The sequence below is a fragment of the Myotis yumanensis genome, unplaced genomic scaffold (assembly GCF_028538775.1).
Source record: "Myotis yumanensis isolate MYYU_CA2020_CCGP unplaced genomic scaffold, mMyoYum1.0.hap1 SCAF_9, whole genome shotgun sequence".
Classification (NCBI taxonomy): domain Eukaryota; kingdom Metazoa; phylum Chordata; class Mammalia; order Chiroptera; family Vespertilionidae; genus Myotis; species Myotis yumanensis.
The window spans coordinates 22,334,448-22,347,375 of NW_027223760.1; the positions used below are offsets into that span (position 1 = coordinate 22,334,448).

At 38.1% G+C, this 12,928-nt stretch overlaps 1 protein-coding gene and 1 pseudogene across 2 annotated transcripts in view; both read left to right on the top strand.

Annotated features, from left to right (window-relative positions):
• CALU (calumenin) overlaps positions 1–12,928 on the top strand; it is a 33,751-nt gene that overhangs the window by 2,036 nt on the left and 18,787 nt on the right. For both annotated transcript variants that reach the window (XM_070423852.1, XM_070423853.1), the window contains exon 2: positions 11,755–11,986. In XM_070423852.1, the coding sequence (XP_070279953.1) occupies positions 11,766–11,986 (221 nt within the window). In that variant the 5' untranslated portion in view covers positions 11,755–11,765. The remainder of the gene's footprint in view (positions 1–11,754; positions 11,987–12,928) is intronic.
• LOC139017150 (U2 spliceosomal RNA) lies at positions 9,347–9,485 on the top strand (annotated as a pseudogene).

Here is a 12,928-nt window from a genome sequence, read left to right on the forward strand (position 1 = left end):
AGAGGGGTATTAATTTTTATTAGCCTCTGGTCGCTGTGGAGTGGTACAAGCAAGTTTTGTAAAAGTTTATAGGAATTGGTACAGATCACTTCCAGTTGGAGTGATAACATGAGATAGGTCTTTTAATCTACGATTAAAAATTATTTATAGACGTTTGGCACTGAAGGGAGGTTGAACTATAATAACTACCAAAATCTTAAGGACTTTATGCCTGCTACACACGCATGGCAAAATTACAAGTAAAAACCAAGGCTCTTGGCCCTACATTTTGCATAGCATTCCTATGGGAATTAATTATGTATTAAAGTTTTATCATCCAAAAGGAAACTATTTTTCCCCAGGATTTCTAGAGCTATTTTTTTATTAAAGAAAAAAAAATTTTTTAAATATATTTTACTGATTTTTTAGAGAGGAAGGGAGAGGGATAGAGAGTTAGAAACATCGATGAGAGAGAAACATCAATCAGCTGCCTCCTGCACATTCCCCACTGGGGATGTGCCAGCAACCAAGGCACATGCCCCTGACCGGAATCGAACCTGGGACCCTTGAGTCCGTAGGCCAACGCTCTATCCACTGAGCCAAACTGGCCAGGGCAAAAAATTTTTAATTCTGTAGCCAGAAAAATTTAGTTTGTACTTAGTTGCTTTAGTTATAGAACTTTTGAAGCCTGATAATAATACTTCGTCATTCTCTAAAGCTTTTCTTCTACAGCCAAGTTTGCACTTTTATGTACTTAACTTCTTATAAATGTATGCCCTCACTCACACAAATAATTAGAATATATTAATGAACTAATGTAAATTTGTTCTATCAAGGGAGAAACATTGAATAAATGGTTTATCATTATCGTTATCAAATCATGAAGGATAATATTACTTTAATGTGATAATTTATTGGTGGTACTTGTCCCAAGGTTTGCAAATAAAGAATGTCAGGTTGGTGTGGCTCTGTTGGTTGGAGCATCATCCTGTACACTGAAAAGTCTCAGGTTTGATTCCCAGTCAGGGCACATACCCAGGTTGTGGGTTCGATTTTCAGTTGTGGACCCATGTGGGAGGCAACTGTTAGATGTTTCTCTCCCTCTCCCTTCCTCTTTCTCTAAAATTAAAAAAAAAAAAAAGAAGATAACCAAATAGCTTTAATTTCTGGATCTCATAACCTGAGCCTTAGTATGGTTAGTAAATTGCTGTCAGGTTGTTCTGTTCTCCCTCCCCTCTCTCACCCCCAAATCCACAATTGAAGTAGACACGTAAGCAGTGAGATTCTGCATTTGCTGCATTATAGAGGAATGCCTTTTTTTCCCTGAATATCCAGCTCAGAGTACTGGAATTTTATCACCACACCCATTCTCCCACTTGTTAACATTGAGCAATGGGTCTTTGGTCAACCAGAATAACTGTGAGATTACTCAGTGCTAATATTCTTGAGAAACTGACTTTAATCCAGGGATCTAAATTTCTCTGAAACAATTTACTTTCAGTGTTCTGTGACCAACAGATTTTTACAAAAAATGACTTGGAAGAGGGAGGAATGGCAAGATTTTAGAATTTTTAAGGAAATTTTTGAATGGATAAAATAAACTGATTCTTAAGGCTCATTGTTATTGAAAGAAAATCAAGTGTATGCCGTTAATCTTTTCTTATAAATTTACTGGAACAATTCATGAAAATGACTTTCAGAAGAAAATTATTGGTAACATACTGCAAAAGGATGACAGTTATATCTTTTCTAGCCCTTTTGTTTGTGTCCCTATCATGGCATTATCGAATAGAAATATAATATAAGCCACATATTTAGTTTTACATTTTTATGTGAAAATTTAAAACATGTGAAATTAATTTTAATTTAATCCAATAAATACAAAATACCATTTGTTAAAAAAATAAAGTACAGCCCTAACTGGTTTGGGTCAGTGGATAGAGCATCGGCCTGCGGACTGAAAGGTGCCAGGTTCGATTCCGGTCAAGGGCATGTACCTTGGTTGCAGGCACATCCCCAGTAGGGGGTGTGCAGGAGGCAGCTGATCAATGTTTCTCTCTCATCGATGTTTCTAATTCTCTATTCCTCTTCCTTTCTCTCTGTAAAAAATCAATAAAATATATTAAATAAATAAAGTACAGTATAACACTTATATCACATCTTATTCACACTAGCCACGTTTTTAATATATTTTTATTGATTTCAGAAAGGAAGGGAGAGAGAGAGAGATAGAAACATAAATGATGAAAGAGAATCATTGATCAGTTGCCTCCTACACACCCCCCACCAGGGACTGAGTCTGAAACCCCGACATGTGCCTTGACCAGAATCAAACCATGACTTCCTGGTTCATAGTTGGACTCTCAACCACTGAGTCACACTGGCTGGGCTACACTAACTACATTTTAAATGCTTAGTAGCCACATATGGCTAGAAGCTACTGTTCTGGGCAGTGCAAGCCTAGATTTTTTTTTTTTTAAAGAAAAAATATTAACCGTTACCCTTGGTGAGGGAGAAACAATATTAGAGAGAACAACTTAGGTCATTTGAGAAATGGGAGATGGGAAGATGCATTTTTCACAATCATTGAATTATCTACTAGATGATGTGGTAAAAGCTTATAAAGCAAGTCCTTCACTTATGAACATCATGTGTTCCTAATATCCTGTTATCATTGATGTGTAGCTGTGATGATGGGAGAAGCTTTCTATCATTAGGTTTCAGTTTGGTTGAAAAGAGAGATGCTTCAGAAAAAACTGCACTAATGTAGTTCTTCAGATACGTTGTGTGAAAAGTGGTTTTGTACTCTTCTCACATCTTCCCACATAAAATATCATGTCTTGGGAAATATACTTTGTTTCTGCTTGAACATTTTTATATGTATATGTATTCAGATATATCTAGTACAGGTTTTTTTTTTAGTGTCTATAATCATAAAACAAGGGGCCTTTTAAAGTTTCTAATAAGTAGGAGTTAGTATATTTATATGTGGGCACAAAGGGGATTATATGTGTGTATGTATGTAAATGATATGTAATGTATATAATTATTATATTATCTGAAATGTATATATATTAAACAGGTTTTTCATTGCCTGCAGGAAAGATGAAGATAGGATCATTGGTTTTGTCGATCAAATGGTCCTTGATGACCCTTTTAGGCAATTTTATCAATAGTAGGTGACAGATTTCAGGGTGACAGGAGGTGATGAGGAAGCAGAGACAGCAACATAGACAACTCTTAGAGATGGGGTAAAGGAAAGGGAAGAGCAAGCAGGGTCTGGAAAGGAATGGTTTTGGATTGTGGAGACCTGAGAAGTATTGATTGATTGGAGGAGCCTGTAGAAGGGTGGGATTGAAAGTTTGAGAGAGAGGGCAGGGAAAGAAATGGATAAATGATAAAACTAGATCACTTGGCTTTTACTCTGGAATTCTTCTCTTATCCTGTATCAAGATGTTAAACCTCAAATTTAAATGTAGCTTCCCCTCTAAATCACAGTGCATCAATCTGTTACATTTCTGTGTCACATATATCAAAACTTTGTACAGTATCTTTTTCCAGGCCTTGATAATATTAGTGGGCTTAAGCATTTATTCATATTGCAACATTTGGGGTTTGCAAGAATTGTTACAGTATTTTATTTTGGGGATATAATTAATCATTTATAAAATGTTCCTAAAAGTTAAGTCCCCTTATTAATAGGCATAAGGAAAACCGTCTGTTGCAATAACTTGATTTTACTTGATTCTGTAAACCTATAACATTATAGATATTGTTTAGTTATATCACAAAAATAACAACATATGTATAATTTATTATCTCTAAAAAGTTTTATTTTTCTAAGGAATTTTTAGTAGTTTAAGATGGAAGTTTCATTTTGCCCTTAAATAAAGACATATTACTTTAATGTTTAAAAGAGCGACTAAACCTCTAATTTTCTCTTCATTGTTCCACTGATTTGCTTGATCAGTTGAATTATTGAAGGTAGGCTGGAGTGTTATTATGGATGAGTGTGTTTTACTTTAAAAATAGGGTTTCTGTCCTAAGAATAGATAGGTATTTCCTTCAGTCTGCTTTTTCAATCTGGAAACATGGCTTGAAAATGTTTGCTTTGCTACCTAATACTGAAAAGAGTTTTTATTATAGTGTTTAAAAAGTAATACACATAAAAGGTAATATATATGAGTATGTGCTCATTTACAAAAAATAAACAACACAACGGAGTACAGTATTAAAGTTCACTCCAGCCCTGGCCCAGTAGCTCAGTTGGTTAGAGCATCCATCCTAAATGTCAAGGTTGGGGGTTTGATCCTCGGCCAGGGCACATACAAGAATCAATCAATGAATGCATAAATAAATGGAACAACAAATTGGTATTTCTCTCTCTCTCTCTCTCTCTCTAAAAATCAATCAATTAAAAAAATTTTTAAGAAAAGGTTCACTCCACACCAACCTCACCACCCCACCCCATCTCTTCCTTGAGTGTAGGAGTTATCACTGTTTACAGATAGATGTTTATTCTTCCACACCATTTTTGTGCGTATATGTTATATTTTATACAAATACTAGAGACCCAATGCACAAAATTTGTGCAAGAGTAGGCCCTTGCAATCCCGGCTGCCTGTGGCCCCTCTCCCTCCCTCTCCCACCTCTTCCCCCTCCTCCCCAACTGGTCTTTCTGGTGAGGTTGTTTGGTTTTGTTTTTTACATAAATGAGACCTTAACATTGTTTTGTAACTTGTGTTTGTTGTTACTGCTGTTCATTTAACAGGTCTTGGTGAGTTCTCAAATTCAGTGCTGATAGATCTACCTCATTGTTTTTAACCACTGTGTAGTGTCCCATAATATAGATATTAGTTTCAGGTGTACAGCATAATGATTTGACATTATTATAACTTATGAAGTAATCCCCCCATTAGTCTAGTACACACCTGACACTATACATAGTTAGACAGTATTATTGACTATATTCTCAATGGTATAGTTTACATCAGGGGTCCTTAAACTATGGCCCTCGGGCCACATGCAAATACAAATATTGTATTTGTTCCCATTTTGTTTTTTTACTTCAAAATAAGATATGTGCAGTGTGCATAGGAATTTGTCCATAGTTTTTTTTTTAACTATAGTCCGGCCCTCCAACAGTCTGAGGGACAGTGAACTGGCCCCCTTTAAAAAGTTTGAGGACCCCTGGTTTACATCCTATGACTATTTTGTAACTGCCAGTTTGCACTTCTTTGTCCCTTTTGTTTTCCATTTTTTTATCATTATAAACTATCATCATTGAACACCTGTGTACCAGTATGTTTATATACAAATTTGGATGTGTTAATCAGATAGCATGAAACAAAATGCTGATAAATTTTTAGAAGCTATCTCAGTCCTAACATTGGTGGGAACAGCTTAGGAAAAGTACTACCTTCTTCCCCTATGTCAGGGGTCGCCAGGTCTTGCTTTCACATTACTTTCTCTCATGGATTTCATCAGTCTTAACAACAATCCATTTTGAGAGTGGTACTTGGGAAATGACTTCCTCTCATTATCTCGTTCACTACATTTCTTGGCAATGTCCTAATTGCTTTCCTTCTACTTTTAAGGAATCTTTATATAACATACTCATCATTAACTGTGCTTAGCACTTTTTTGGTTTATTGAATCCAAAGGACTCTATAAATCCAAGTTAATACAGTGTAACTTCCTTTAGCTACTATTTGGGGGTCATAAGAAAACTGGAGGAGAACCAAGATGGCAGTGTAGGTAAACGCCAGTACTTGCCACCTCTCAATTACATAAAAATTACAACTAAAATAAAGAACCACCTGAAATCTGGCTGAATAGAAGTCCTACAACTAGAGAAGTAAAGAAAAAAGCACATTTCCCAGCCAGCATGGCTCTGTGGTTGAACGTCGACCTATGAACCAGGAGGTCACAGTTCTCTTCCTGGTCAGAGCACATGCCCGGGTTGTGGGCTTGTTCCCCAGTAGTGGGTGTGCAGGAGGCAGCTGGTGATTCTCTCTCCTCATTGATGTTTCTCTCCCTTCCTCTCTGAAATCAATAAAAATATATGTTTTTAAAAAGAAGAAAGCACATTGAGACTGGTAGGAGGGGCAGAGACGTGGACTAAACTGTTCTGACACCCATGTGTGCCTTTTTTTTTTTTTTTCATCAGGAGGGATATTTTGGCTGCAGGGCCTCCCGTGAGGAGCAAGGTATCCAACTGCCCACCAGACCCCCAGCCCAGGGTTCCAGTGCCAGGAAGAGAAGTCCTTCTAACTTTGGGCTATAAAAACCAGCAGGGATTGTGGCTGAGTGAACGGAGGCTGCTGGAGACCCAGGCAGTCCCTCTTAAAGGGCCCATGCAAGAACTTACACAGTCTCAATCCCTCTGAGCTCCAGCACTGGGGCAGCAGCTTGGGGAGGAACTGGATTGTCTAGCATTGGAACAAGAACTTGGGGGCGGCTTTTTCCCAGATGGGTTCTCGCAGGGGTCATTGTTCCTATGCTGAGACCTCCCCCATCACAGAGCTGACTGGCAGCCATATCTGAGTTTCCATTAGCCTGGCTCATACTGTTCGTTCAGCCTTGGTGATTCCCTGAGACCCTGCCCCATCCAACTTGCAGCCACACCCAAGCTGTTTGCAGCTGTTTTTCCATATGAATAACCTGTCCTGGTTCAGGCTTCAGACTTTATTAAAATCTCTCAAACAAGCAGCAGTTGGCATCAGTGTGCCCCATTCCTCTCAATAAGAGGCCACTAGGGGTCTGGCACTAGCAGCAGCCTGACTTGCTTCACAGCTTGGCCTTGCCTGGACAATCCCAAGCCCAATACAAGTAGCAGCCATGTGCAGATCACTCTGTAGCTCCTGCCAGGTGGCCTGAGAGCCAGTACACCCAGTGAACAGCTTCAGACTATACAAGATTACAACTCTATACATCCACGAGCGACACACTCAAGGGGCAGACTCAGTGAGTACCAAATTCCCTCTGAAGCAAGTCCTGCTCCATAGGGGTATCTTCTGCACAGTAACTCTTCCACTGTAGTTGCAGCTGGTCCTCACAGTCAATTGGTCTGGAGGTCATTTCCTTCCAGTAAGACCAACAGCAGTCAAAGCTCAATTACAAGACTGCACACACGGGTACACCTAGAGTGCCCAGCTTAGGTGACTGGGGAGGCTGAGCCACAGGGCCTTACAGGACACCTACTACACAAGACCATTTTACTAATTTCAGGATATATAGCAGCTCTACCTAATACATAGAAACAAACACAGGGAAGCAGCAAAAATGCAGAGATAAGGAAACATGTCACAAATGAAAGAACAAGAAACTTCCAATTAAAATGGAAGCAAACAAACTACTGGATACAGAGTTCAAAACAATCATAAGGTTACTCAAGGATCTTAATGAGAGCTTCAAGGGATTTAGTGAGAATTTCAAGGATCTTAGAATTTCAAAGACATGAAAAAGGACCAATCAGAAATTAAGCCTACGCTAACTGAAATAAAGAATGATTTAGAGGGATTCAACAGTAGAGTAGAAGATTCTGAGAATCAAATCTACAATTTGGAATATAAGGAAGCAAAAAACACCCAATCAAAACAGCAAAAAGGAAAAAGAATATGAAGATAGTGTAAGGAGCCTCTGGGATAACTTTAAGCATACCAACATTCACATTATAGTGGTACCAGAAGGAGAAGAGAGAGAGCAAGATATTAAAACCCTATTTGAAGGAATAATGACAGAAAACTTCCCTTTCCTGGTGAAAGAAATAGACTTACAAGTCCAGGAAGCATAGAGAGTCCCTAACAAGTGGCCCACACCAAGACAAATCATATTAAAATGCCAAACGTTAAAAACAGAATTTAAAGCAGCAGGAGAAAAGCAGTTACTTACAAGGGAGCGTCCATACAACTTTCAGCTGATTTCTCAACAGAAACTTTGCAGGCCACCAGGGAGTGGCAAAAAATACTCTTAAGTGATGAAAAGCAAGGACCTACAACCAAGATCACCCAGCAAAGCTATCATTTAGAATTGAAGGTCAGATAAAGAGCTCACAGACAAGAAGAAGCTAAAGGAGTTCATTACCACCAAAGCAGTATTACATAAAATGTTGAAGGATATTCTTTAAGAAGAAGGAAAAGGCTGAGGAAAATATGAACAATAAAATGGCAGCAACTACATATTTAACAACAATTGAATCTAAAAATCAAAATAAATGAACTTGGAATCTAATGAACAAAATAAACTAATGAACAAAATAGAACCAGAGGCATAGAAACGTGGAACAGACTGATGAATCTCAGAGGGAAGAGGGGAGAAGGGGCCGGTAGAGATTAACCAAAGAACTTCTATTGCATATATGCCTTACCTATGGACACAGACAATAGGGTGGTGAAGGGAACAGGGTGGAGGGGAGCAGTGTGGGGGGAGGAGCATCTAATACTCTCAACAACAAAGTTTTATTTGAGTCAGAAAATAAAAATATAAAAAAATAAAAATTCATACATTAAAATATGTTTAACCCAGCTATTTTCAACCTTTTTCATATCATGGCACATATAAACTCTTACTAAAATTCTGTGGCACGCCAAAAAATGCATTTTTTGCTGATCTAACAGAAAATAGCTATACTTTTTATTCATTCACAGCGGAGGCTATTGTTGCTTTGGCTGTTGTCATTTTTTAAAAATAGCCCTAACCGGTTTGGCTCAGTGGATAGAGCGTCGGCCTGCGGACTGAGAGGTCCCAGGTTCGATTCCCGTCAAAGGCATGTATCTTGGCTTGTGGGCACGACCCCGGTGGGGGGTGTGCAGGAGGCAGCTGATCGATGTGATGTTTCTCGCTCATTGATGTTTCTGGCTCTCTATCCCTCTCCCTTCCTCTCTGTAAAAAAATTTAAAAAATATATATATTTTTTACTGATTTCAGAGAGGAAGGGAGAGGGATGGAGAAATAGAAACATCAATGAGGAAAGAATATCATCAATCAGTTGGCTGCCTCCTGCGTGCCCCGTACTAGAGATCAAGCCTACAACCCAGGCATATGCCCTGACAGGGAATCCTCCTGGTTCATAGGTCAACTCTCAACCACTGAGCCACACCAGTCAAGCCTGTTGTCATTTGTTTGTTTGTTTTAATTTTTATTGTTGGAAGTATTACACATTTCCCCTTTTTTCTCCCATTGACTTCTTGTAGCCCGCCCCTGCCCCCCTTCCCAGGCCTTCACCATCCTGTTGTCATTGTCCATGGTTTATGCATATATTCACACAAGTTTCCTGTTTTCATTTTTTAATTTGACAGTCTAAGGGAAAAGAGGTCAGTGCCTCTGACTAAATAGTCAGGCATTGCATGTTCTAAAATTTAGGGGAATCGCTTCTCGGCCTTTTGGCTAAGATCAAGTGTAGTATCTGTTCTTATGAGTTTATTAAAATTTAGGGGGGTACACCAGTATGCCATGGCATGTGGTTGAAAATAGCTAGTTTAACCTCTTGGGATATTTAGTTTCCTTATCCCCTGGCATCATTCATTCTTCACTCTAGTTGCCAAACTTTGAGATAGGATCAGACATATGCGGTTTCTTCATATTAAGTATACTTTCAGGTTAAATTTCTTAACATATTACTATGGCTGTTTGAGAGTTTGGTTAGAATAGTGGTTCTTAATCTGACTTTTTTTTCTTTCTGTCCCCCCCCCCCCTTTTTTTTTTCTTTGTGACTGTCTTTAATATTAATAGCCAGAGGTTGTATAAATACAACCTCATAGTGGTTGTATTTTTCTAAAAACTCCAGATGATTCTAGGGTGCAATCTGGATTGAAAACCACTGTGATAGAAACTATGCTGAAAGAATTTTCATATTTAAAAAAATATTTACATATAAAATGTGAGCCCTTAGACTAGATTATTCCACTAATCACATCCTAGGGAAGGTGAAGTCTATGGCTGGTTTAATCTACAGATTTTAGGACAAGGTAATGCATTTAACATACATGTAATGCAGCATTCCTCTGTACTGTAACTTTTATTCGTTTCCTGGGGTGCTGTAACAAATTACCACAAACTGGGTGGCTTAAAAGGACAGAAATTCATTCTCTCATAGTTCTAGAGGCTAGATATGAGGAACTAAGGTGTTGCCTCTAGGGGAGGATCCTTCCTTTCCTCTTCCTAGCTTCTGGTTTCTTGACTTGTAGATGCATCACTCCAATCTGTGTCTCTTTTCATAACATGGTATTCTCTTCTCTATATCTTTGTCCAGATCAGTCATTGGATTAAAGCCCACCCTAATCCAATATGACCTCATTTTAACTTGATTACATCTGCAAAGATCCTATTTCCAAATAAGGTCACATTTGTATTACCAGGGATTAGGACTTCAGCATATTTTTGGGAAATACAATTCACCCACAATAAGCCTCATGCCTAATAACCACCTATCCATCTAGGAAGGGAGCCATTGGTCATAAAGGGAAATGAGTAAGAGATAATGTGAAATTGCAAAAACTTATTCTCATTGCAGGAGAAAAGCATTCAGAATTTGTGTTCTGATGAAGATTTAGTTAAAATATGAAAACCAGGGAAAATCTTCCCCCTTGATTTTTAATTTTACAGTTTAACATTTCTGGACAGTAGTGTGGGGTATCTGTAGAGTGCCAAAGAGGTTTCCTGAAGTTTCTCTGCAAATTATTTTCTCTGCAGTTATTTGGTCACATTTTTCAATAAGGTGTTCGTTCCAGCCTTGTGCTTTTAGAATCACACCTGTGACTGAAGAGATTTTGAAGGTATGGAGTAGGGCCTTAGAATTGGTACTTTGAACAGTATTTCAGGTGGTCCTTATGCCTGGGAACCTTTGGGAAACACAATATATGGGGTGATAAAGCAGTTGTTATTCATCACTGTACCATCTGAATAGTTTGATTTTTGAAGGAGATTTGAGATTGAGTCTGGATATGGGAGATGGCTTGGTGCTATAGGCCAAGGACACTGCAAATATTTCATTGGCTCCTTATCTGATGATCATCAGAATCATCTGAGAAGCATTTAAAACTACAAGTGCCTAGATTCAATTTCAGAGATTCTAATTCAAAGGGAAAACTTTTTCAAAGTTTTCTAGGTGATTCTAATAACCAGCCTGGTTTGAAGACCAGACCATTAATATAATACAAAAAGTAAAGTATTGAGTCATATGTCTATATTTAAATCTTGGTTTTTTCACTTTTAAATCTTATGAACTTGGGCAAAATGATTAATATTCTTTGATTGTTGTTGTTTTGGGTTTTTTTTTTACTTGGTTTATTATTTTTAATTGATTAAAAATTTTATTTTTTAATGTGTTTTATTGATTTTAGAGAGAGAGGAAGGGAGAGAGAGAGACATAAACATCAATGATGAGAGAGAATTATCGATCAGCTGCCTCCTACATGCCTCCCACTGGGGATTGAGCCCTCAACCTGGGCATGTGCCCTGACTGGAAATCGAACTCACTACCTCTTGGTGGACAGGACAACGCTCCAACCAACTGAGCCACACTGACCAGGGCACTTTGGTGTTTTTTAAAGGGAGACCACTTACAAGGTATAATTCCTTGTAAGCCTACAGTTAGATGAAGGAAATTGGTGAAAATTTCTCATCCTAAAACTATAGAGTCTGATATTCTAGTGTACTTATTTTATGGATAAATGATAATATTTGGGGTTATAGCGAGTCAATAATAACTAGCTGTGAGCTTTTTAATTATTAAGCATACTGCCTCTTGAATTAACCACCTTTCTTCTCTTTAAGACCTGGTTACCATGGACCTGCGACAGTTTCTTATGTGCCTGTTCCTGTGCACAGTCTTTGCCTTGAGCAAGCCCACAGAAAAGAAGGACCGTGTCCATCATGAGCCTCAGCTCAGCGACAAGGTTCACAATGATGCTCAGAGTTTTGATTATGACCATGATGCCTTCTTGGGTGCTGAAGAAGCAAAGACCTTTGATCAGCTGACACCAGAAGAGAGCAAGGAAAGACTTGGGTAAGGTGCCAGCCCTCAGGGGCTGGTTCGGATACTGACATTTCTTTATAACTCAATTCATTCTTTTTTTTCTCTCTGACTCAGTCACCCAGTAAAGTTTTGTTGAACTACATCTTATGAAAGCTAATCACAGAGTTGCTACTACTAAAATGTAATTAACACTTGCTCTTATACATTTCTCCATTGAATAGCTTTTTACCTCAATCTATAAAGCAAAGTCATTTTTGCATAAAAGTACCAAATATTAAAGGGCCCAGCTTGATCCCAAAGGAACATTACCTGGTAGGGGGAGAAGGGTGTAGTTTCTCATTCTTGCCCCTTTTAATTTTTAAAACTTTTCCTGACCTATTGCCCAAGCCAAGTGTTTGAGTGGCTAATAAAATGCAAATTAAACCTCTGGACTAATTTCTCTAAAGTTTATTATTTCCTAGAGTGTCCCTCACCCTCTTTGTTTTCAATCTCAGATATTAGCTTAATTAAAAACAAAACTTTTTAGAAGATTGTAATGGTAATGGTCTTAATGTCAGAGTATGAGTTGCTGTTTCAGTAACAGCAGGCCATAGTTAGATTCCATGGCTCTCTCAGCCAGTGTCTTTTTACCTAAACCCTTGATTTTGGTAGAGTCCCAGTGGATTATTTCTAACTGAAGATCTGAGAATGTCTTTTGGCTCTTCCAAAGCCTTACTTTTTGAGGAAATGCAGGTTAATTTAATGAGCATTTTCTCTTCAATGATCATGGTGGTGTTACTTTCTGAATTATATTCAAGAGATTTGTTGGAAAGTTGTACCACATAGAAACTTCCAAAAATAGTTTGTCATCATGGCTAATGCCATGATTAGGAGACATTATAGGGTTTGTTTTGAGTGGTATTTCAGGATAAACTTATTTTATTTCTACAATATTTTATTCTTTTTATTATTGATTTTGAGAGAGAGAGAAAG